The 26,170-nt window shown below is 43.9% G+C and overlaps 1 protein-coding gene across 3 annotated transcripts in view; it reads left to right on the forward strand.

Annotated features, from left to right (window-relative positions):
- The window catches only part of si:dkey-21a6.5 (signal peptide, CUB and EGF-like domain-containing protein 3), a 71,889-nt gene that overhangs the window by 36,927 nt on the left and 8,792 nt on the right, over positions 1-26,170 (forward strand). For all 3 annotated transcript variants that reach the window (XR_010017576.1, XM_063045104.1, XM_063045105.1), the window contains 5 exons: positions 9,356-9,491; positions 16,849-16,937; positions 18,468-18,528; positions 20,593-20,681; positions 23,388-23,500. Coding sequence is in view for 2 of the 3 variants with exons in the window: in XM_063045104.1 (XP_062901174.1) it covers positions 9,356-9,491; positions 16,849-16,937; positions 18,468-18,528; positions 20,593-20,681; positions 23,388-23,500 (488 nt within the window). In the remaining variant the exon portion in view is untranslated. The remainder of the gene's footprint in view (positions 1-9,355; positions 9,492-16,848; positions 16,938-18,467; positions 18,529-20,592; positions 20,682-23,387; positions 23,501-26,170) is intronic.

Here is a 26,170-nt window from a genome sequence, read left to right on the forward strand (position 1 = left end):
ATTAACTCTGCACCAAAGCATGTCCTTCGCAGGAGGTAGATCTAGTCTTTTAAGATCCCAAGGTGATTACTAGGTTGATTCCTGGTATGAAGAGATTGTCTCTTAAAAAGTTGGGACACATGCACACTGGAGTTTCCAAGAATGTGAGATGATTGCATTGTGAAATGCAAGATTCTTGGTAGGTTTGACGTGGTAGGTGCTCAGAGGCTGTTTTTAACATGAGGGAATCCTGAGTTAGGGGGATATACAAATAAGGGTTGACTAATTAAGATGGACAGCCCCAAAATGCTTTTGCTGGATCCATGAGTTCTTCAAGGCCGAATAGGTAGACATTTTCACTGCAGATTTTGAGGGTAATTGAGTTGAGTAGGAAAGTGGAGTTGAGACTATCTGATCCATCATAATCTTGCAGAATAGCCGAGCAAGCTTGAGGGGCTAAATGATCTCCTCTGGTTTCTCCTTACCAGTGCAGCACAACCCTCCCGTAATACAGCACAGAGTAATCTTGCAGTTTTGTGCTTAAACTTTCTGAATGGGACTTGACCCAAGATCTTTTTATCGAGAGGCAACAATCCTGTTAACTGAACTGTTGCAAATACCAGTTGTAACACGAAGGAAGTTCAATCCCACAAAACCAGTGGGTGAACCAAGAACACTCAGATCCAGGGCAGGTGGGAATAGCAATTAATCACCAGTTCCTCAAGCCTGTGTAGTCAATTAGATCATGCATTTCAATATTACTTGGAAGTTGCTTGCGGGAAGGTGGGAACCCCAAGTTGTCAAATTTTGAACATGTTGAGATAGCTAGTGTGTGAGTCTTGCTGAGTTTAAACCAGTTAAACTGCTGTGGATATCGAAGAGATTGTAATCCGTGGTATTTTTACTATTCCAGTAAAATTGTAAGTATATTGTTTAAGCATTCTTATTCATTTAAAAAATTATGGGTTGTATGTAAAAGTACATAAATGGCATATGTCATCACATCACCGTGTCATACGTGCTCATCTCATAAGAACAAACAAACCTGAGCTATCTCCCGGATCCCTTATTTTCCTTTCAATTAGTTTTTATGTTGTGGAGTTAACAAATATAATAGTCACAATGAAGAAGTTTTAAATGAACCTGAGACTGCTAAACTACCTGTTGAAGTGCAGTGAGACATTCAAGCCTTTTTTTAAAAAAAAAGCACTATGAGAAATGATCAAGTTTTTTTTTTAAAAAGCAGAGCACGTGTTTTTTTCAGAAATGGACTGTCATAAGGGCACGGCTGGGAACGGACCCAAGTGCAAGACACAGACACTGAAGTACTAGGGACAGGACTAGGATTCAGGGCGATGTCAAGGACATGGACAGGAAAACCAGGAACCTGGAACAGGACTGGACAAAAGAGCTAGGAGCCCGGGCTTGGACTCTGAGCCAGAGACTGGACAAGGACCCAGTACCTGGGTCTTGCCTCTGGCTCGGACCCCAGAACTAGGCAAGGACAAGGCTTGGCAGGCAGGCAGGACGAGGCAGAAATCTACAGGCTTGAAGCTTGAGGCTAGAGGCTAGGGACTTGGCTTGGCTTGGCAAGAGGCTAGAGGCTAGAGGTTGGAGTCTTCGGGCTCGGGGCTAGGCAGGAGGCTGGAGTCTTCAGTCCTGAGGCTAGGCAAGAGGCGAGGCGAGGCTGGAGGCAGGAGACGAGACGAGGCTGGAGGCTGGAGGCTGGAGGCAGGAGACGAGGCAAGGCTGGAGGCAGGAGACTTGAGGTGAGGCTGGAGGCAGGAGACGAGGCGAGGCTGGAGGCAGGAGACTTGAGGCGAGGCTGGAGGCAGGAGACTTGAGACTTGAGGCGAGGCTTGGCTCCTCCTGGGCAGGGCGCAGATCACCACCCGACAGAGGCGAGGGACAGGAAGGGACAGAACCAACCCCAGGTAACGGTGAGACGGCCTGGCTTACCTGGGCGGACGCAAGGGACAGGAAGGGAGCTAGGTACAGGGTGGCTCCAGGACCAGACAGTAAGACAAGGCAAAGCTACTGGCAAAGCAAGGCAAGACAAGAACTTCAGGTGAGGTGAGAGTTACCGGCAAGACAAGGCAGGGCTTCAGGTGAGGAAACAGAAGGTAGAGGAAGGGATCCAAGGAGTAAGGACAAGAACAATCCAGCGGCCATGCCCTGGTCTCTGGAGGTATTTATGCAGCCAGCCCCCACCAGTATCAGCTGACTCAATTAGAGCTCAACAAGACAGAAACAGGGTAGATAGGAAAACCTGGAGCAAGGGTCGATGGACTGGACTGTGAACCAGAATACGGACTTCATGGACCGACCATGGCATGGACAGAGATTGTCGTGTTAAGAAAAAAGGCAGAAAATGGAAGAATTCATGAGTTTGTGATGAGTACTGGATGATAATAATCATTAAAAAAAGCAGAAATGGCTGGCTACATTGGAAAGATTGAAACATTTGATTACACACCAGATAACTGGAATGTATTCTGAGCTAACTGAGCAATATTTTGAAGCAAATGGAATAGCCAATGAGAAATGAGTGCCAGTTTTGCTGAGTGCATTGGGTGGAAAAGCACACAGATTGCTTTGGAGTTTGACTGCTCCAATCAAACCAGCCATCATTAGCTTTGCTGATCTCGTGAAAGTAATGCAGGGACATTAAGAACTGAAGCTACTGTTCATTGCAGAATGCTTTAGGTTCCATAAGCAGAATCAAATGGAAGGGGAAATCTTTATGTGTACATGGCTGAATTGAAGAGGTTGTCTGAGCATTGTCTGTTCAATGATGGGCTTAAGATGCACAGAGAGATCGTTTGGTTTGTGGAATCTTACAAGAATGGATTCAAAAATAGCTCCTAGCTGAAGCATGACTCACATTTAAAAGAGCAGTAGAAATCACTGTTTCAATAGAAACCTCAGAAAGAGAAGCAGTTGAGTTGCAGTCAAGAATGAATGTCAGCGTGAATAAAACTGCAGCATCTAAGCAGAAACTGGTCTGGCTGAACAAATTGTGTTACCATTGTGGCAGGGGCTCAAATACACTATACCAATGCAGATTTAAAGGTGAAACTTGCAGAAAATGCAACAAAGTAGGACACATACAAAGAGCATGTCAGGTAGACAAAAATAAATGGACTGCATAGGGAAGAGAAAAAGATGAGAAGTCAAGTTACAGTTTTAAAAAGAGCACTAATCTGTTTGCTGTTGATGAAAAATCTGATGATGAGAGTGATGCAGGACTGAGTAGCCTTGAGATTTACAATGTGAAAACTAACAATACTTTTGACTTACACCAGACGTAAACAGTAAATTAATTAAAATGGAATTAGACACTGGCTCAGCTGTTTCACTCATTCCACAATGAGTTTGAACAGATTTTCGAGGAAACTGAACTGAAGCCTGCAGACATCCAATTAAGAACTTATACTGGAGAAAAGGTAACTCTTGTGGGAATGACGTTCTTAACAGTGAGAAATGGGCCAGAAAATAGCAAGATGGAATTTAATGCAGACAAGTGTGAGGTGTTGCATTTTGGAAGGACAAATCAGGGTAGGACATACCCAGTAAATGGTAGGGCACTGAGGAGTGCGGAGGAACAAAGAGATCTGGGAGTTCAGATACATAATTCCCTGAAAGTGGTGTCACAGGTAGACAGGGTTATAAAGAAGGCTTTTGGCATTCTGGCATTCATAAATCAAAGTATTGAGTATGGGAGTTGGGATGTTATGGGGAGGTTGTATAAGACATTGGTGAGGCCAAATTTGGAGTATTGTGTGCAGTTCTGGTCACCTAACAATAGGAAGGATATCAGTAAGATTGAAAGAGTGCAGAGAAGATTTACTAGGATGTTGCCAGGTCTTCAGGAGTTGAGTTACAGGGAAAGATTGAACCGGTTAGGACTTTATTCCTTGGAGCGTAGAAGAATGAGGGGAGATTTGATAGAGGTTTACAAAATTATGAGGGGTATAGACAGAGTAAATGTGAATAGGCTCTTTCCACTTAGATTAGGAGAGATAAATATGAGAGGACATTGCTTTAGGGTGAAAGGGGAAAGGTTTAGGGGGAACATTAGGGGGAAGTTCTTCACTCAGAGAGTGGTGGGAGTGTGGATCGAGCTGCCATCTGACGTGGTAAATGCGGGCTCACTCTTAAATTTTAAGAATAAATTAGATAGATACATGGATGGGAGAGGTCTGGAGGGTTGTGGACTGGGTGCAAGTCAATGGGACTAGCGGAATAATGTTTCGGCGCAGACTAGAAGGGCCGAATGGCCTGTTTTCTGTGCTGTAGTGTTCTATGGTTCTATGGCCAACGTTGTGGGGGCATGGTTGGCTGAGACAACTACAACTTGATTGAAAATCAACTGAAAGCAAATTAAGAAAGGTACTGGACAATGCTACAACAGTATTAAGAGATGGCAATAGAAAATTCAAACATACTGTATTAAGGGTAAAATAGTATTAAATGAAAACACTGCACCCAAGTTTCACAAAGCCCATCTGGTTCCTTATACCATCCGTGATAAAGTAGCCAATGAGCTATATTGCATAGAGGCTGAAGGAATTCTTTTTAAGGTTGAGTGGGGTCCGTGGGCAATGCTAGTGGTCCTGGTAGCTAAGAAGAATAGGTCTGTCAGGATCTGTGTTGATTTTAGGGTCACAATCACCCCAGTGCTGAAAGTAGATCAATACCCTCTGCCCAGGATAGAGAATATCTTTGCAAACCTTTCTGAAGGAAAACACTTCAGCAAAATGGACTTAGCTGAGTCCTACCTGCAGATGGAGTCCAAAGTGTTTCTCACCATAAACACTTACAAAAGGCTTTATTGCTATTAGAGGCTTATTTTGGAGTAGCATCCGCACCTGCAGTCTGGCAGAAAGCTGTAGACCAGGTGCTGCAAGGTTGTCCAGACACTCAGTGTTACCTGGATAGCAAGGAACATCTCCAAAATCTCAAGACAGTGTTAAAAAGATGAGAAGATTATGGGCTCGAGTATGATGCAACAAGTGTGAATTCTTCAAACCAAACTTCACTTGCTCTGGTCACACCTTTTCACACAATAGTTACACAAGTATGCAGTTAAAATGCAAGCACTGGTGGATGCCACAAGACCAAAGGACGTGTCACAGTGGCAGTCATTTTAGGATCTTTCAATTACTGTAACAGGTTCCTGCCAAACCTGGCTACAGTGTTCTACTGCAGACAGGAAGAAATGGCAATGGATGGAACAGTCATAGAGTCATAGAAAAATACAGCACAGAAACAGGCCCTTTGGCCCATCTAGTCCATGCTAAAGCCATTTAAGCTGCCCACTCCCATCGACCTACATCAAGACCATAGTCCTCCATACACCTACTATCCATGTACCTATCCAAACTTCTCTTATATGTTGAAATTGAGCTTGCGTGCACCACTTGCCTTGGAAGCTTGATCCACACTCAACCTGACGCTCATGTTCTCCTTAAACATCTTACCTTTCATCCTTAATCCATGACCTCTGGTTGTAGTCCCACCCAACCTCAGGAAAAAGCCTGCTTGCATTTACCCAATCTATACCACTCATAATTTTGTAAACCTCTATCAAATCTCCCCTCAATCTTCTATGTTCCAAGGAATGAAGTCCTAACCAATTCAATCTTTCATATAACTCAGGTCCTCCAGACCCAGCAACGTCCTTGTAAATTTTCTCTGTATCCTTTCAACCTTATTTACATCTTTCCTGTAGGCAGGTGACCAAAACTATACACCATATTCCAAACAAGGCCTCACCAAAGTCTTATATAATTTATATAATTTCAGTATAACATCATAACTCCTGTACTCAGACATTGGCCAAAAGTTTTCTTTATGACCCTAACTACCTGTGATACCACTTCCAGTGAATTATGGACTTGTATTCCCAAATCCCTTTGTTCTACCGCACTCCTCCATGCCCTACCACTCACCTGGTAAGACCTACCCTGGTTGGTCCTACCAAAGTGCACCACCTTGCACTTGTCTGCATTAAATTCCATCTGCCATTTTTCAGCTGGTCCAGACCCCGCTACAAGCTCTGATAGTCTTCCTCACTGTCCACTACACCCCCAGTCTTGATGTCATCTGCAAATTTACTGAACCAGTTAACCGCGTTATTATCCAGATCATTGATAACGATGAGAAACAACAACAGACCCAGCACCAATCCATGCCGCAAGCCTCCAGTCAGAGAAGCAACCCTCTACTACCACTCTCTGACTTCTTCCACAAAGCCAATGTCTCATCCAATTTACTACTTCATCCTGAATACCGAGAGACTGAACCTCCTTGACCAACCTCCCATTCGGGACCTTGACAAATGCCTTGCTAAAGTCCATGTAGACAACTTCCACTGCCTTGCCTTCATCAACTTTCCTGGTAACTTCGTTGAAAAGCTCTATAGGATTGGTTAGATACGACTTATCACACATAAAGCTATGCTGACTATCCCTAATCAATCCATGTCTATCCAAATATTCCTATATCCAGTCCCTTAGAATAACTTCCAATAACTTTCCCACTACTGACGTATAATTTCCTGGTTTATTTTTGGAGTCTTTCTCAAAGAGCTGAACAACATTAGTTATTGTCCAATCCTTGGGTACCTCACTTGTTGCTAACTATGATTTAAACATCTCTGCTAGGGCTCCTGAAATTTCTGCACTGATCTCTCACAGGATCCGAGGGAACACATCGTTTGGCTCTGGGGATTTATCAGCCCTAATTTGCCCAAGACAGCAAAGATCTCCTCCTCTGTAATTTGTATAGGGTCCATGACTTCACTGCTGCTTTGCCTCACTTCTATAGATTGCGTGTCAGTCTCCTGAGTAAATATGGATGCAAAAACTCCACTTAAGATCTCCCCTCTCTTTTTGGCTCCACGTACAGATTACCATTCTGGTCTTCCAGAGCAGTGGTCCCCAACCTCAAACCGATAGCGGGCTGCGATGCATGCAGGGGTGCAGTGGTAGCCGGAACGCACCCAGCACATCTTTAAGAAAAAAGCCAAAATGAACAAGCTAATTAATTAGCTGCCGCTCAGCACATAAATGTCGGCCCATATCAGAGACAATTGCTGAGAAAATGCCAAGAAAGTGCATGTCCTGGGTGCTGAAGGTCTTTAATAATGGACGCTGCCTTTCTGAGACACTGCTCCCTAAAGATGTCCTGGCTACTTTGTAGGCTAGTGCCCAAGATGGAGCTGACTAGATTTACAACCCTCTGCAGCTTCTTTTGGTCCTGTGCAGTAGCCCCTCCATACCAGACAGTGATGTAGCCTGTCAGAATGCTCTCCAAGGTACATCTATAGAAGTTTTTGCATGTATTTGTTGACATGCCAAATCTCTTCAAACTCCTAATGAAGTATAGTCACTGCCTTGCCCTCTTTATAACTACATCGATATGTTGGGACCAGGTTAGATCCTCAGAGATCTTGACACCCAGGAACTTGAAGCTGCTCACTCTCTCCACTTCTGATCCCTCTATGAGGATTGGTATGTGTCCCTTCATCTTACCCTTCCTGAAGTCCATAATCAGCTCTTTCGTCTTACTGACGTTGAGTGCCAGGTTGTTGCTGCGGCACCATTCCACTAGTTGTCATATCTCACTCCTGTACGCCCTCTCGTCACCATCTGAGATTCTACCAGCAATGGCTGCATCATCAGCCAATTTACAGATGGTATTTGAGCTACACCTAGCCGCACAGTCATGTGTATACAGAGAGTAGAGCAGTGGGTGAAGCACACACCCCTGAGGAGCGCCAGTGTTGATCATCAGCGAGGAGGATATGTTATCACCAATCCCCACAGATTGTGGTCTTCTGGTTAGGAAGTCGAGGATCCAATTACAGAGGGAGGTACAGAGGCCCAGATTCTGCAACTTCTCAATCAGGATTGTGGGAATGATGAGCTGATAGTCCTGCCCCAAGTCTCACTAATGGCTAGAATATCGTAACTCCGTATGTTAATCCATGCCCTGAGCTCACCTGCCTTTCCTTCAATACTTCTTGCATTGAAATATGCGCGGCTGAGAACATTAGTCACATTATGCTCACCCTTTTGATTCCTGACTGTCTGAGGTCTTAAGAACATCTTTCTCCACAACCTCTTCACTTTCTGTTTCTGTCACTCTGGTTCCCTTCCCTCTGCAACTCTAGTTTAAACCCCCCACACCCCACCCATGCAGCACTAACAAACATTCCCAGTGGGATATTAATCCCCCTCCAGTTTGGGTTAAACTGTATCATCTTCTCGGTTCTATTCTCACTAGCATATGGTGCAGGTAGCAATTCTGAGATCACAATCTTGGAGGTCCTGTCCCTGAACTCCCTGAACTAGCTTTGCAGAAGCTCATCATTCTTTCTATCTACGTCATTGGTACCTACACGGACCATGGCCTCTGGCTGCTCATTAGGAGCTCATTAAGAATGCTGAGGATTTGATCCAAAATGTCCTGGACTATGACACCTGGGAGGCAACATACCACCCCAGGAATCTCATTCTCATCCACTAAACCTCCTTTCTGTTCCCCTAACTAAAGAATCCCCTACTACCACAGTTCACCTCTTCTCCCTCCTTCCCTTCTAAAACATAGAGCCAGAGGTCTGACCACTGTGACTTTCTTCTGCTAGGCCATTTCAACTTCCCCCACCCCCGCCAAACAGTATCCAACGTCAGAATGGTGATGTCAGACACTGTGCTCACACATTATGATCTACATCATCCAGTGAAGCTTGTCCTGCACTGTTCAGGATGCCGACACATCCAGGGAAAAAAGAGGTGTCCGAAGCTGTCAGAACCACTTCCTGCAGTCTCAGTCAAATCCTACAACCACCACAGAGGAGACCCCAAACTTGGATTGTTTCACAGGCATAAGCCTCACCTGCCAAGTAGAGTGACCTCCCTGGTCAAAGAGGACATTATCCCACAGGAGTAAGAAATCCTCCACAGCGACTAAATCTTTAGGCTTGAGTGGGACAACTTAAAACTTGCTATGCTGTGAGAGTATATAATAATAGCATTATATTTTATACTGTGTAGATGGTTGAGGTGCACCCTATATTGAGTTGGAGCTTATAGTTAAGCAGAAATGAGTGTTGTGTATTTAATATTCCAGTAATATTTGAGTAATATTGTAAATCTATTTGATTAAACATATTTGTTTAATTAATTCATTACAGGTTATATGTAAAAGTATGTAAATGGCGTACATCATCACGCCACCATGTTATATGTGTATGTCTGGCTTACAGTAAAAGCCAACATGCCTGAGTTCCTTGTTTTCCTTTCAATTAGTTTTTATGTCTTGGAGTTACAAAACATAACGTTGTTTTTATTCCTCCTCCTATTTCAAGCAACCTTGAACTGCTCCTGCTGTCCCAGTGGGTCCTGTTTTGCTGCAGAGAATTGTCTGATGTGCCCTCAAGGTTACTACCAGCCTCAAGCTGGACATGACGCATGTCTGCCTTGCTCAAAAGGCACCTACACAAAGTAAGTACAGGGAGGTGCGAAATACCAACAGTTAAACAAAGTGGGCTCCCTTGGATTCAGCAATAAAACTCTGCTTCATGTGTGCTTGGTTACTTGGTGCTGGCCATATTCTGTTCCCCTTGGGCCAAAACTTGACCTCTTGAGTAAAATATTTGAGACTTGGAGGTTCCACCTTTATGAGACAAAGGCTGACGAAATTGAAAGAAGGGATTAAATTTCCAGCTAGCAGTTGAGGCTAAACAAGTGTATTTTTGTGATGGAGTAAATTGACCTGTCAGGAGTCAGGAAGGTTAAGTGAAGTATTTTTGGTATTTGTAGTGGGATGTGAGCATGTTTGCTGTTGGTGAGTAGGGATGTGCATAGAAAATCGGGGGATGCTCAGCAGGAAAGATGATGGTGCTCGCTCAGTGTAAGTATTAGTAAAGGCCCCATCAAAGCTTTGTCCTGTGCTGTCTGCCCACTGAGACTGAAGAGCAGGGTCTGGACCAGACACTAACTGATCACACTGGTAGCTTTGCTAGCCTAACTTTAAAATTTGGGCTTTCTCCTGACGTAACCATTCCAATTCTCCCATGTTCAGCTGCCTCCTGTCTTCCACCTTCTCTAAATGTGAGCTAAGGGGGAATCTCATTGAAACATGGCAAATGTTGAAAGGCTTAGATTGAGAACAAGAATCTCAGGATTGTATGTGGTCCATGTATGTACTCTGATAGTAAGTCGTACTTTGAACTTTTTGAGTGTGGTGGAGAGGATGTTTCCAATAGTGGGAGGCTCTGGAGGGAGAGGGCAATACAAGGACGTCCTTTTGGAACGGAGATGGAGAGGAACTCCTTTAGCCAGTGGGTGGTGAATCTAGGGAATTCATTGCCGTGAATAGTTGTGGAGGCTGGGTATATTAAAGTGGAGATTGATAGGTTCTGGATTAGTTAAGTGTGTCAAAGGTTGTGGGGAGAAGGTGTTAAGGGGGAAAATAAATCAGCCATAATGGAATGGCAGTGCAGACTTAATGGGCCGAATGGCCTAATTCTCTTCTATATCTTGTGTTGTCAGTGCTGTGATTGAGACTAGTACATTGTCCATCACCCCAGTGCTTGCATATCTATATCAGTTCCTGGTTATGTTACATAGAAAACATAGAAAACCTACAGCGCAATACAGGCCCTTCAGCCCACAATGCTGTGCCGAACATGTACTTACTTTAGAAATTACCTAGGGTTACCCATAGCCCTCTATTTTTCTGAGCTCCAGATACCTATCCAGGAGTCTCTTAAAAGATCCTATCGTATCTGCCTCCACCACCGTTGCCGGCAGCCCATTCCATGCACTCACCACTCTGCATTTAAAAAAACTTCACCCTGACATCTCCTCTGTACCTACTTCCAAACACCTTAAAACTGTGTCCCCTCATGTTAGCCATTTCAGCCTTGGGAAAAAGCCTCCGACTATCCACACGATCAATGCCTCTCGTCATCTTATACACCTCTATCAGGACACCTCTCATTCTCCGTCGCTCCAAGGAAAAAAGGCCAAGTTCACTCAACCTAATCTCCCCAATAATATCTCTAAAGTACTGTATGCTCCCCAATCCAGGCAACATCCTTGTAAATCTCCTCTGCACCCTTTCTACAGTTTCTATATCCTTACTGTAGTAAGGTGACCAGAACTGAGCACAGTACTCCAAGTGAGGTCTGACCAGGGTCCTATATAGCTGCAACATTACCTCTCAGCTCTTAAACTCAATCCCACGGCTGATGAAGGCCAATGCACTATGCGCCTTCTTAACCGCAGAGTCAACCTGTGCAGCAGCTTTGAGTGTCCTATACACTCGGTCCCCAAGATCCCTCTGATCCTCCACACTGCCAAGAGTCTTACCATTAATACTATATTCTGCCATCATATTTGACCTACCAAAATGAACCACCTCACACTTATCAGGGTTGAACTCCATCTGCCACTTCTCAGCCCAGTTTTGCATCCTATTGACGTCCCGCTGTAACTTCTGATAGCCCTCCAATCTATCCACAACTCTACAAATTTACTAACCCATCCCTCCGCTTCCTCATCCAGGTCACTTATAAAAATCACGAAGAGAAGGGGTCCCAGAACAGATCTCTGAGGCACACCACTAGTGACCGACCTCCATGCAGAATATGACCCATCTACAACCACTCTTTGCCTTCTGTTTGCAAGCCAATTCTGGATCCACAAAGCAATATCCCCTTGGATCCCATGCCTCCTTACTTTCTCAATAAGCCTTGCTTGGGGTACCTTATCAAATGCCTTGCTGAAATCCATATATGCTACATCTACTGCTCTACCTTCATCAATGTGTTTAGTCATATCCTCAAAAAATTCAATCAGGCTCATAAGGCACGACCTGCCTTTGACAAAGCCATGCTGACTATTCCTAATCATATTATGCCTCAGGAGGAATTCTGCAGATGCTGAAAATTCAAGAAACACACATCAAAGTTGCTGGTGAACACCCTAAACTACCGCTAACGCCCCACCTCCCCCTTGTACCCCATCTGTTATTTATTTATATACACACACATTCTTTCTCTCACTCTCTCCTTTTTCTCCCTCTGTCCCTCTCACTATACCCCTTGCCTCTGGGTTTTTCCCCCATCCCCCTTTTTCTTTCTCCCGGGACCTCCTGTCCCATGATCCTCTCATGTTCCCTTTGCCAATCACCTGTCCAGCTCTTGGCTCCATCCCTCCCCCTCCTGTCTTCTCCTATCATTTTGGATCTCCCCCTCCCCCTCCCCCTCCCACTTTCAAATCTCTTACTAACTCTTCCTTCAGTTAGTCCTGACGAAGGGTCTTGGCCTGAAACATCGACTGTACCTCTTCTTAGAGATGCTGCCTGGCCTGCTGCATTCACCAGCAACTTTGATGTGGGTTGCATATTATGCCTCTCCAAATGTTCATAAATCCTGCCTCTCAGGATCTTCTCCATCAACTTCCCAACCACTGAAGTAAGACTCACTGGTCTATAATTTCCTGGGCTATCTCTACACCCTTTCTTGAATAAGGGAATAACATCTGCAACCCTCCAATCCTCTGGAACCTCTCCCTTCCTCACTGATGATGCAAAGATCATCGCCAGAGGCTCAGCAATTTCCTCCCTCGCCTCCCACAGTAGCCTGGGGTATATCTCGTCTGGTCCTGGTGACATATCCAACTTGATGCTTTCCAAAAGCTCCAGCACATCCTCTTTCTTAATGTCTATATGCTCAAGCTTTTCAGTCGGTGATTCTTCCCCCCGCCCCCCCCGCACCACCCCCTGCAATTTCTCCTTGTTTTTTAAATCTCCTGACTTTTAATTTCGTCCCGCTCTGCAGTCCACTTACACTTTCTGATCCCTCCAGTCTTGGCCTTCGGTTCTTGGTGCTCCTTTGCTCCACGGTTTTGGCTTTCCTGTTCGTCACGTTTCCCATCCTCTTGTTGGCCAGCACTTTACTCACCTATTCTTGTATTTGGTGATGTGGCTTTGGCGTGTTTTACTCTATTAACATTACCTTTGTAATCTTCCTCTCTTGTGGCTTGAAGGACAGCCCCAACAAGTACTAAAGTGGGGGAAAACACTTCACAAAACAGAAGTGTAGACCGTCCTGTCACACAGCACAATTCAGCCCAATTCATATTAACCAAGAAAAATTGCTTTTGTATTGAATTCGGTATACTGGGGCAGAATGGCTTCTAAATAGAAGTGAGATGGATTGTTAACTTAATTGATGAGCATGGAAGTGCAAAGGTAAAAGATGAAAAGTATTAAATTCTATTTTTTTTATTTAGATAGAGGCCATTTGGCCCATCGTGAATGGGTAGGCAGATGCTGGACACACTCAGCAGATCAGCCAGCATCTCTGATAAGAGTTACTATGATGTTATCTTTGAGTTATCTCTGAATTACTGAGTTACTATGATGGATTGAAGACTAGCACATTATCATCTGTTTTATAACAGTTGACATAAATGAATAAACTCTTCTCAGGCTTCCAGCCAAGTACAGGCATCAATTATAACCTACATTTCAGTGACAAACTCTGCCATCTTCATCAGGGATGATGCCTGGGCATATCTTGTCGGGTGGTATTTATACTCCTGTTATCCGTCCCTTCTGATTGGTTAGTCCTCATCCAATCAGGTTTCCTCTCTCCCATTATGTTTACAATTGAACTCCAGTTCTTTCTTGGAATGAGACCTTCAACTTTGTAAAAAAAAATTCAACAATGAAGGTCTCACTCTAAATAAGAACTGGAAATCAACTGTAAACAAGGTGGGAGAGTGGAAACCTGATTGGTTAGCTTTCATCCAATCAGGAGGATGGATTATGGGGGTATAAATACCACCAGACTAGACATGCCATGCATCATTCCTGATGAAGATGGCAGAGTTGGTCGTTGAAATGTTGGTTATAATCGAATTAGATCTGATCACATGAAGGTGTTGGGGATCTGATTCGGAGGGGCCGAGGTGTGCAACAAGAACTGGCAGGAGCAGACTGTCAAGGTGAAACAGAAACTGGGACTGTGGGGAGGGTGCTCCCAATCAATAATGGGCAAGAACCTGGTCATCAGGTGTGAGGTGCTCTCAGGGCTGCTGTACTTGGCGCAGGTGTGGCCCGTCCCCCGCTCCTACAGCTCGGAAATCACCCGAGCTGTCTTCAGATTCATCTGGGGATCCAAGATGGAGCAGGTGAGATGGACCGTCATGTACAAGTCCTTGGACAAAGGGGGCAAGAACGTCCCCAATGTCGCTCTCCACCCTTTGCGTGTGGCTGTATCAGGCTGTGCGTGGATCCCAGATACGTGGGCACAAAGTACCCACTATGTGCCCAGGTTCTACCTGTAGCCCTGGCTATGAAGGATGGGTCTGGCCCCTTTCCTGGGCAACGCCCCAGTCAGCTGGTCATTGCCTCCATACCTGTCCTTCGTAGAAAAGGTCTTCCAGGCCAATGCCTTTGACCACAGGGCCATTAGGCAGTGGTCAGTACGTACTGTCCTGCAGGCACTGCAGGAGAAGCACATGATGGACACAGTGGGGTGGTTCCCTGAGCAGACTGTCCATACATCTGGCAAATTGCCTCATCACCAGATCTCACCAACAGGCACAAAGACCTCGGCTGGCTGGCGGTGAGGGGGGCCCTCCCAGTCAGATGCCTCCTGTACATCCGGAGCATCGTCTCCACACCCCACTGTCCACGGGAGAACTGTAATGGGGTGGAGGCGGGGGCTCACCTCTTTGCACACTGCGGGTTCACGAAGAAGGTGTGGAGGAGGATGGAAGGGACGGTGTTAAGATTCATGCCCAGCGGCTGCGTTACCGAGGACCGTGATCTACGGGCTGTTCCTGGGGACACACATGGAGACCAACATCTGGTGCTGCTGGCAGATCATCAATTCGGTGAAAGACACTCTTTGGTCGGCCCGAAACTTGGTGGTCTACCAGCACATGGAGATATCTGTGACTGAATGCTGCCGACTGGTTCACTCTCGCCTGCAGGAGTACGTAGAACATAGAACATAGAATAGTACAACACATTACAGGCCCTTCGGCCCACAATGTTATGCCGACCCTCAAACCCTGCCTCCCATATAAGCCCCCACCTTAGATTCCTCCATATACCTGTCTAGTAGTCTCTCAAACTTCACTAGTGTATCTGCCTCCACCACTGACTCAGGCAGTGCATTCTACGTACCAACTACTCTCTGAGTAAAAAACCTTCCTCTAATATCCCCCTTGAACTTCCCACCCCTTACCTTAAAGCCATGTCCTCTTGTATTGAGCAGTGGTGCCCTGGGGAAGAGGCGCTGGCTATCCACTCTATCTATTCCTCTTATTATCTTGTACACCTCTATCATGTCTCCTCTCATCCTCCTTCTCTCCAAAGAGTAAAGCCCTAGCTCCCTTAATCTCTGATCATAATGCATACTCTCTAAACCAGGCAGCATCCTGGTAAATCTCCTCTGTACCCTTACCAATGCTTCCACATCCTTCCTATAGTGATCTGAGAGATACACTCAAGCTTGGTGCGGCCACTGCGAAGGCACGGTGGGGAAGGACCACAGTTTAAGGTTGGTCACCCGTGGGAGTGGGAGGGGTCGGGTGGGGAGGAGAATACCCCTCATCAGCGATGTGGATAGATGAATCAACATGGTGCCCCAGGAGTGGCTGGAGTTGTGTAGACCGTTAATGAACTTTGGAAATGGGATTAGAGCCAACGCTGGTTTTTTAAAATTGTTAATAATTTTATTGTAAATAAAATTATTAACACTTGACTAAGGTTTGAGAGTCAACGAACGATTTATTGTAAACATCTTTCATTTGAATATGGACTGAGAGTCAATGCATAATTTTATTGTAAATAACTTTATTTATTGAATAAGGACTCAGAGTCAACAAATGTTTTTTTTGTAAATAACTTTATTTTGTAATATTTCTGAATAAAGTATTTTTGGAAAAAAAAAGTTGGTTATAATCGATACTTGTACCCAGCTGGAAGCCCGATAAGAGTTTATTTGTCATATACGCCAGGACAGCACGAGATCCCTTTTCACTTGAAGTAAATATTTGCAGCTCTTAAGTACTCTTTGTTGGGGGAATTATTGGCACTTCACCTGCAGACTTTGCATGTTAACATTAGGTGATATCTCATTTCCTGGTTTTGGATCTGGTGATATTGATCCAGGGGTACTTCAAAGTCAAAAATCAGATGCAATTCTTATAATTATAGCTGTTTTTTGGGTGTTTATAACAATAAAAATAAACAGTAACCAAATTCGAAGGAGGAGAACCAAAATGAAAAAGAACAAAGGACTTTTGGTCATTTTATAGTAAACGCTAACTCACTAGAGAGATAAAGGACATCCCAGACAGATGTCCCAGTGATAATAAGTGGGTTCAGTGGCATGTGCAGGCTGCAGAGAAACTTCAAGAAAAATACAAATACTGAAAATTCCCTGAACTATTTCATTTATATAGGTGATTATAAACAAGCATATGAAAGTTAAACTACAAGAAAAAAAATAACAATTTTGCACTCTAATCCAACACTGAATATGGATTTGTTTGTGGGTGGGGACTTTGTAGCTGCACATATTGTTCTGATTCAGTGAACGAAAAGCCTGTTGTAAGAAAAGCTATACACCTCAGTGGATGACTGAAGCGTCTCCCACTAATGTAGTAAAAATACCTTCAAAGCAGGTTTTGGGTTGTGTGATTAGAGAGTTCCACCTGTGGGTTGTGAATTATGCCTCAACAGTGCACTATCTCCTATTGTACATCCATTTAACATGTTTTACAAAGAAACCCATTGTGTCCCAGTACAGTAATTTGGCATTTTCTTTTTTAGTTCTACAGGGAGCACGGAATGCCAATCCTGTGAATCTGGACTCTATGCCAATGAAACTGGTTCAAAAATCTGCCGAGACTGTCTCCCAGGTAGACCTGTCTGATAACCTTGCGCAAGACTCTAAGAGATGGGGGTGGTGGGGAAGGCAGGTGTGGAAGAAAGCTGCATGGCAGGGTAACTATGGTTTTACTGTTTTATTCCTTTTCTCACTCCTTCCACTGACAAATTAATGTGAAATGAATAGTTGGGAAGAGGATCTTTGGGAAGATATAGGGTCTTTGCTACAAGAGAATTCAGTACAGGAGGACAGATGTCTTGCTACAGGGGCTCACATTTGGAATACTGTGTGCAGTTTTGGTCTCTATCTAAAGGCTATGCTTGCCATTTGGAGTGCCAAGCAGATTCACCAGACCGGTTCTTGGAATGACTGGTCTGTCATATAAGAGATCTGACTAGCTTGCCCACATTCTTTAGAAGATTGAGAGGTGGCCACAGTACCTTTCCTTTGGCATTGAGCCAATTAAGCAGTAACTTAGTCCTCCTACCTGATAGTTGTACACATTTTTTTTCTGTTAAATGAAATTCCAAAGAGATTAAGAAAGCTCTCTTGGTTGAAAGATTTATTTCAAAGTTTTGAGTATTTATAGCGTGGCACTTTCTGTTGTTTCTGTAGTGATGGCGTTTTGAGAAACTTGAAGGACGTAACCTGTCTGGAGTATCTGGTCTGGTGGTCATGAAAGGAAATAAATGGTCCTTCATGTACTATCTGTCAGCCTGTGCTTAATTACTGTCTGCAGTTAAGCCATCCTTTCAATGTGTTTGCTGTAGATGTGCAATACATTTGCAATCTAAAATAAGAGCCATGTGGCTCTGAAGGAACCTGTTTTCCCCAGTAACTCTATCAAAGACATAATTCCCAATTCCCTGTTCAAGTCAACAGCTCTTCAGCTTTTTCCCATTTTCCATTTTGGAAGTCTAGAAGCATAATCTGTAGTTTAATTTTCCCCAAATCATTCCTCTATTTGTATTTTTTGTTATGTTTTCTTTAAAACTGTGTGTCTTTCGGTTTCTGACTGTCCTTCCAGAGGAATGATTTCACTTCAACTTCAAGAACCCTTCTACTACCCATTCCATGATGTTCTCATCTGAGGGTGTGTCCAGATTGTCTGGTGTCTCTATATAATTAAAATGACACATCTCCTCTGAACCCTTGACATTCTTGTGTGAAGTGCCCAAATTGGACACATTCTTCAGTTGATTCCTAACCAGTAATTTGTTAGAACATAGAACAGTGCAGCACAGGAACAGATCCTCCAGTCCATGATGTTCTGGCAAAGTAATTAAACCAATAATTAACTTCCTCATCTTGTGTACAACTTAAAGCAAAGTATCTCCCTTTTATTGCAACACACCTTTCTCGACTTCTGATATATTGAAAGACTTGTGTGTAATAATTGAGTTACCTTGGGATTTGGTGGTGGGTCAAAACTATTGGACGTTGCTCCAACACATTTTCCACCTGGTGAGTTTGGGAAAACAGGTCCCCGGTGAATTTCTGGGTGAAAAATAACACTTAACATTTAACAGCGACACGCACTAAAATTGCACTTTACTCCTAGGTCACTTCTCCGAGGTGAATGCAAGTGTCTGCGAGTCTTGTCCTCGAGGGTTGTTTTGCAAGTGAGTACTGACAGTGTGGACCTCTACAGAACCTATCCACAAAGTTGTCAAAGTGAACCGGCTCTGTTAACTGAAATCTGCTCATTTGGGGAAAAAGCATAAATATTCAGCCATTCTACATTGTGTATTTTATTAATGATCACCTGTAGCTGAGAATACAAGGGTCAAATGAATCTCAGAGTGCTATATGGTGACATATGCGTACTTCGATAATAAATTTACCTCGAGCTTTGATATAATGCTGATGGATCTCTGGTGTAGCATATGTTTACTGGGCAAAAGATGGACAGTTGCTAAGCCAAAGCCCAAGGAAATTTGAACTAATCGAACTTTGGAGAAGCAAAACTAGGTGAGAAATTTGGTGTGCACTTTGCTTTGTGTTTAAACTTGTTTTTGTTTCTATCCAACTCTCCTGTTCCCTCTTCCTTCCAGAGAGCTGATCTCTCCAGTGCTCAAAAACTGATATCCCAGCCCTAATTCCGCAGCACTTGGTCATGCTAGAACCTGTGAGCTCCTGTAACACAGAACACCTCCCTGCCACTGGCCCTAGTTCCAGTCACCAGTGCCTTGTATTTGCTTTCAGATCTCACCCTGTCTGCTGTTAGCTGTCCTGTGGACATTTGTTCAGGCACTGTTTCCCACCTGCTTGAGCTTTTGGCCTTTCTTTACATCTGAATCCAATATCTCCGGAAAACCTTTCTCATTGGGTATTTTGACTCGAATTGAAACTTGCTCTTCGATCCCCTTTATTTCCTGTGAGGGAAGCTAATGTAATAAAAACCACAGCATTGAGATTTTACCCTCTTTTTCCTTTTTCTTTTGGGGATTTTTCTTTGTTTATATATATATTTTTTCTTTTTATTTCTTTTTTTATGACTAATTTCATTATGAGTTTGGAAGTTTATTATACCTATGTTACTTAAAATCCTTTTTGTATATGCTGATTAAGATTATTCCAATCTCTTGGTGCCAACTTTGTTATTGAGTTTATAATTTTGAAAATTAATAAAAAGATTTAAAAAGCAAAAGAGATTTTACCCTCGACATTAAAATGGAGCCATTTCTCCACAGGACGTGGCTCCCCATTATTTCATTGTAGCTGGATTATGTCTAATGATCATGTGGTTAACTGGATCACTGGATGATAATGCGGTTGACTGGATCAGCAAATTTGGGGATGACCCCAAGATTGGAGGTGTAGTGGACTGTCAGGAAGGCTATCATGGCTTGTAGTGGGCTCTGCATCAGCTGGAAGAAAAACAGGATGAAAAAGGGCAGATGGAGTTTAATGCGGGCATGTGTGAGGTGTCACAATTCGGTAGGACCACGCAGGGTAGGTCTTACACAGTGAACGGTAGGGCACTGAGGGGTGTGGTAGAACAAAGGGATCTGGGAATACAGATCCATCATTTGTTGAAAGTGGCCTCACAGGTAGGTAGGGGAGTAAAGAAAGTATTTTGAAAATTGGCTTTTATAAATCAAAGTATTGAGTACAGGAGTTGGGATGTTATGTTGAAATTGTATAAAACATTGGTGAGGCCTAATGTGGAGTGTTGTGAGCAGTTTTGGTCACCTACCTACAGGAAAGATGTAAGTAGGGTTGAAAGTACAGAGGAAATTTACAAGGATGTTACCGGGTCTGAAGGACCTGAGTTATAAGGAAAAATTTGATTGGTTAGGACTGTATTCCTTAGAATGTAGAAGATTGAGAGGAGATGTGATGGAGATATACAAGACTGAGGGGTATAGATAGGGTAAATGCAAGCAGGCTTTTTTTCCACTGAGCTTGGGTGGGATTACAACCAGAGGTCCTGGGTTAAGGGTGAAAGGTGAGAAATTTAACGGGAACATGAGAGGAAACTCCTTTACTCAGGAGGTCGTGAGAGTGTGGAATGAACTGCCTGCACAATTGAGCTTGATTTCAATGTTTGAGAGAAGTTTGGACAGGTAAATGGATAGTAGGGGTATGGAGGACTATGGTCCTGATGCAGGTCAGTGGGAGTAGGCAGCTTGAATGGTGCCCCTGTATTTTTCTAAAAAGCAAACGTTCTTCTTGCTTTTCAGCACAACTCGCTGCACTGAGTGCATGATGTGCCCAGGTGGGACGGAAACTCTGTCGACAGGAGCTACCGAATGTACAGACTGCCAACCAGGTACTGCCTAAACCATCGAGGCGTGGTGGGGGGAGGGGGGGAGGCTATACATTTCCTCAAAATGCTGTAAAGGAATTTCTGAAACTTTCCCAGAAAATTTAAGTTTGTTCCTTCAGCATAGAAATGATGTCCATCAGCTCCGAGTTAGCACAGACCCTCATGTGCCACAATCAGGCTTATTATTACTGACGTATGTCATGAAATTTGTTGCTTTGCATCAGCGGTACAGTGCAAGATGGAAAAAATAATATATTAGTGTTCATTTGGAAATCTGATAGTAGAGGAGAAGTAGTCTTTGCTAAAATGCTGAGCATGGATCTTCAGGCTGCTGTGCCAGCTCGTAGATGTCAGTAATGAGATGAGGGCATGTCCCGGGGAGCGAGGGCTGACACCTTTTCTCGAAGAGCCAGCTTTTGAAAATGTCACTGAGGGTGGGGAGGCTTCTGCCTGTGATGGAGCTGACTGAGTCTACAACCATCTGTAGTCTCTTCTGATCCCGTGAACTGGAACCTCAGTAGCAGACTGTGATGCAACCCATCAGTTCTCATCGAGGGATCAGCAGTGGAAGGGGTGAGCAGTTTCGAGTTCCTGGGTGTCAACATATTGATGCAATTACAAGCATTACAATTATAGTGGCTGTATTTCATGAGGAGTTTGAGGAGTCTTTTTTTTCCTCCAGTCCTGCTGGAGGGTTTCAGCCCGAAACGTCAACTGTACTTTTTTCCATAGATGCTGCCTGGCCTGCCGAGTTCCCCCAGCATTTTGTGTGTGTTGCTTGGATTTCCAGCATCTGCAGATTTTCTCTTGTTTGTTCTAAAGGTGATGCCTCAGAAAGGCAGCATCCGTCATTTAGGGCCCCCATCACACAGGACATGCCCTCTTCTCATCACTACCATCAAAGGAGCCTGAAGACGCATACTCAACATTTCAGGAATAGCTTCTTCCCTTCTGCCATCAGATTTCTGAATGGACAATGAACCCCTGTATACATAGAAAACATAGAGCACAATACAGGCCCTTCGGCCCACAAAGCTGTGCCAAACATGTCCCTACCTTAGAACTACCTAGGCTTTACCCATAGCCCTATATACTACCTCACTGGTTTTTTTCTGTTTTTTTCCCTCTCTTTTTGTCCTACTTAATTCATTAAAAAATATATATTTACATACTATATGCCAGTGATATTAAACCTGATTCTGATTCTGACAATGCTCTCCACTGTGCATCTGTAGAAACTTGCTAGAATCATTGGTGAAATACCAAATCTCCTCAAACTCCTCTGGCATGCCACCTTCATGATCGCATCAATATATTGGGCTCAGGATAGATCCTCTGAGTTGCTGATGCCCAGGAACTTGAAGCTGCCCACCACTTCCACCGCTGGCCCCTTAATTAGGACTGGGATGTGTTCTCCCAACTTCTCCATCCTGAACTCCACAATCAATTCCTTGGTCTTGCTGACACTGAATGCAATTAATCACATACCTGTAATTATCCCAGATTCAATCACTCACTTGCACATGAGCAATGTGTTGCTGCCAGTTAATATTTGAAACCCCTACCCTCACTGACTTTGAGATGGGGGGGGAATCCTAGAGCACCGGGAGGAATGTGACCACAGGGAGAACGTGAAATCTCTACACAGACGGCTGCAGAGGTTACAATTGAACCCTGGTGACTAGAACTGAGCAGTGGCTCTGTTAGCTGTGACACCGTGTTACACTTGATTTCTTTACCTTCTTAAAGGTGCCCAATTGCCAGGCCAAGGGAGCAACTTGATATCTGTAGCCACCATCTCACTGGTCTGCTCTCTGAAGGCTCATTGTGAAACAGACAGAACTCTACCCTGGAAGTGGCAATGAACCCTCAAAAGATGATATGACTATTGGTTTAATTTGTGAATGGAGATTTTTGGAGTACCTTTGCATAAATCAATGGAAGCAAGGCAGACTGAGGAAGTGTAAGTGAATCTAGGCTCTGCAAATGGAAGCAGAGAGAACCAGTACGAAGGTCATGAACTTTATGAAATGCCTAGTTCAGACATAACTGGAGGATTGCATTCAGTTCTGTATGTCACACACAGGGAGAATGAAATTTCTAGAGGGCATAGAGATTAACTAGAACAATTCCAGGGACGAGGGACAGTGCATAGACTGGAGAAGCTGGTGTTCTTGGAATAGAAGGATGTGATGGGCCTGCCAGAGGTATTTAACAAAATGAAAGGTGTAGGCAAAGAAAGTTGATCGCAATGGACAACTGGCCAAGAACTAAGGTACACAGAATAGAATTGATTGGCAAAAGTATTAATGGTGTCAGTCTGTCTGTATCTTATTTTACGGCGGTTGGCATCCAGCTTAATGGTGCATTACCGCCACAGTATTAATGGTGATGCATGCTATTTTAGATCACGCTTAGAACCTGAGGTAGAAGTAGCAGCAGATTAAGCAGTGGAATTGGAAACAGCTGAGTGATTAAGTGAAAGGAAAAGGATTTGAGGGAGTATGTCAAGCTGGATTACTCCTTTTGGAGCTGATACGGTCTTAATAGACCTCGGTGCTGGTACCTATGCGGATGCATAGCAGGCTTCCGAGCAAGGGAGCGTTTTTGTATGGTATTAAAATAAAAACTAATGGTGTGTGTGAGAGAGCAGAGATCTGACCTTGGTTGGATGTATTTCTGTACATTACTGGTTTCTATGTTTTGCAGGAATGTACAAGCCTCCAAATGTACTGCTCTGTAGAATGTGTGAAAATGGATATTACCAGATAAAGATAGGTCAGGAGAGCTGTAACCTGTGTCCTGAACAGCACTATTGCCCGGTGAGTAGCTCTGCTCTGGAGAAATAGCAGTGGGAGGGATGGTCCATTTTCGCTGCTGGGGTGGGAGTCTGGAATTTGGTAGACCATAAGACATGGGAGCATAATTAGGCCATTCAGTCCATTGAGTCTGCTCTGCCATTCCATCATGGCTGATCCCGATCCCACTCAACCCCATACACCTGCCTTCTCACCATATCCATTGATGCCCTGACCAATCAGGAAACTATCAACTTCGGCCTTAAATATACCCACAGGCTTGGCCTCCACCGCAGTCTGTGCCAGAGCATTCTACAGATTTACTACTCTGGCTAAAAATTCCTCCTTGCCTCTGTTCTAAGGGGTCTCCTCTCAATCTTGAGGCTGTGCCTTTTAGTTCTGGCTACCCTCATCATAGGAAACATCCTCTCCACATTCACCCTATATAGTCCTTTCAACATTCAGTAGATTTCAATGAGATCCCCCTGCGTTCTTTTAAATTCTAGTGAGTACAGGCCCAAAGCTGCCAAACACTCCTCATATATTAACCCCTTCATTCCCAGAATCATCCTTGTGAACCTCTTCTGGACTCTCTCCAATGACAACACAGCCTTTCTGAGATATGGGGCCCAAAACTGTTGACAATACTCGAAGTGAGGCCTGACTAATGTCTTATAAAGCCTCAGCAGTATCTCCTTGCTTTTATTTTCTATTCCCCTTGAAATAAATGGCAACATTGCTTTTGCCTTCTTTACCACAGACTCAACCTGTAAATTAACCTTCTGGGAGTCTTGCACAAGGACTCTCAAGTCCCTCTGCACCTCTGATGTTTGAACCTTCTCCCCATTTAGATAATAGTCTGCACTATTTTCTTTTTATCAGAATGCATTATCAGACATTTCCCAACACTGTATTCCATCTGCCACTTTTTTGCCCATTCTTCCAATTTGTCTAAGTCCTGCTGCAATTGCATTACTTCCTCAGCATTACCTACCCCTCCACCTATCCTTGTATCATCCACAAACTATGCCACAAAGCCATCAATTCTATTATCCAAATCATTGACAAATAACGTAAAAAGTAGTGGTCCTGATACTGACCCCTGAGGAACAGCACTAGTCACTGGCAGCCAACCAGAAAAGGTCCCTTTTATTCCCACTCACTGCCTCCTGTCTGTCAGCCATTCCTCTATCCATGCCAGTATCTTTCCTGTAATGCCATAGGATTGTATCTTGTTAAGCAGCCTCATGTGTGGCACCTTATCAAATGCCTTCTGACAATCCAAGTAAATGACATCCATTGTCTCTCCTTTGTCCACCCTGCTTCTTACTTTCTCGAAGAACTCTTAATAAAATTATCAGGCAAGATTTCCCTTTACAGAAACCATGCTGATTTTGACTTAGTTTATCATTAGTCTCCCAGTACCCTGAAACCTCATCCTTGATAACACTTTCCCAACCACTGAGGTTAGGCCTATAATTTCTTTTCTTTTGCTCTCCTCGCTTAAAGAGTGGAGTGACATTTGCAATCTTCCAGTCCTCTGGGACCATGCCAGGTCAAGTGATTCTTGAAAGATCATGATCAATGCATCCATGATCTCTTCAGCAACCTCTCTCAGGACTCTGGGAGGTAGTCCAACTGGTTCAGGTGACTTAACCACCTTAAGACCTTTGAGTTTGCCTAGCACTTTTTCCTTTGTAACAGTAATAACACTCACAAACCTCTGGCACACTGCTAGTGTCTTCCACAGTGAAGACAGATGCAAAGTACTCATTAAGTTCTTCTGCCATTTCTTTGTCCCCCATTACTACCTCACCAGCATCATTTTCCAGTGGTCCAAGATCAACTCTCACCTCCCTTTTACTCTTTATATAACTGAAAAAACTTTGGTATCCTGCTTTATATTATTGGCTAGTTTGCCCTCATATTTCATCTTTTCCCTTCTTATAGGTTTTTTAGTTGCCTTTTATTGGATTTTAAAAGCTTCCCAATCATCCAACTCCAACTCACTTTTGCTACCTTATAGACCCTTTCCTTGGTTTTTATGTAGTCCTTAACTTCCTTTGTCAGCCACGGTTGCCTACCCCTACTATCTGAGAACTTCTTCCTCTGTGGGACATATCTATCCTGCGCCTTGTGAACTATTGCCAGAAGCTTCAGCCATCTCTGTTCTGCCGTCATCACCGCCAGGTATCCCCCTCCAATCCACCTGGGCAAGCACCTCTCTCATGCCTCTGTAATTCCCTTTATTCCACTGTGATACTGATACATGTGAGTCTTGCTTCTCCCTCTCAAACTGCAGTATGAATTCAATCGTATTATGATCACTGCCTCCTAAGCGCTCCTTTACGTTAAGCTCCCTCATAAGATCTGGATTATTACACAACACCCAATCTAAAATAGCCTTTCTCTGAGTAGGTTCAAGCACAAGTTACAATGAAAAATGTAACAAACAAGTAGTGCAAAAAGAGGACAAATAGTGAGGTAAAGTTCATGGGCCAGTCAGAAATCTGATGGCGGAAGGGAAGAAGCTGCACCTTAAGCACTGAGTGGGGGTCTTCAGGCTCCTGTACCTCCTCTCTCCTCTACGTGGACTTTAGGGAGGCATTTGACAAGGTCACGCATAGAAGGCTGGTCAAAAAGGTTCAGTTGCCTGGCATTCAAGATGAGGTCATAAACTGGATTAGACGTTGG

Source organism: Mobula hypostoma, chromosome 4 (assembly GCF_963921235.1).
Source record: "Mobula hypostoma chromosome 4, sMobHyp1.1, whole genome shotgun sequence".
Taxonomy (NCBI): Eukaryota; Metazoa; Chordata; class Chondrichthyes; order Myliobatiformes; family Myliobatidae; genus Mobula; species Mobula hypostoma.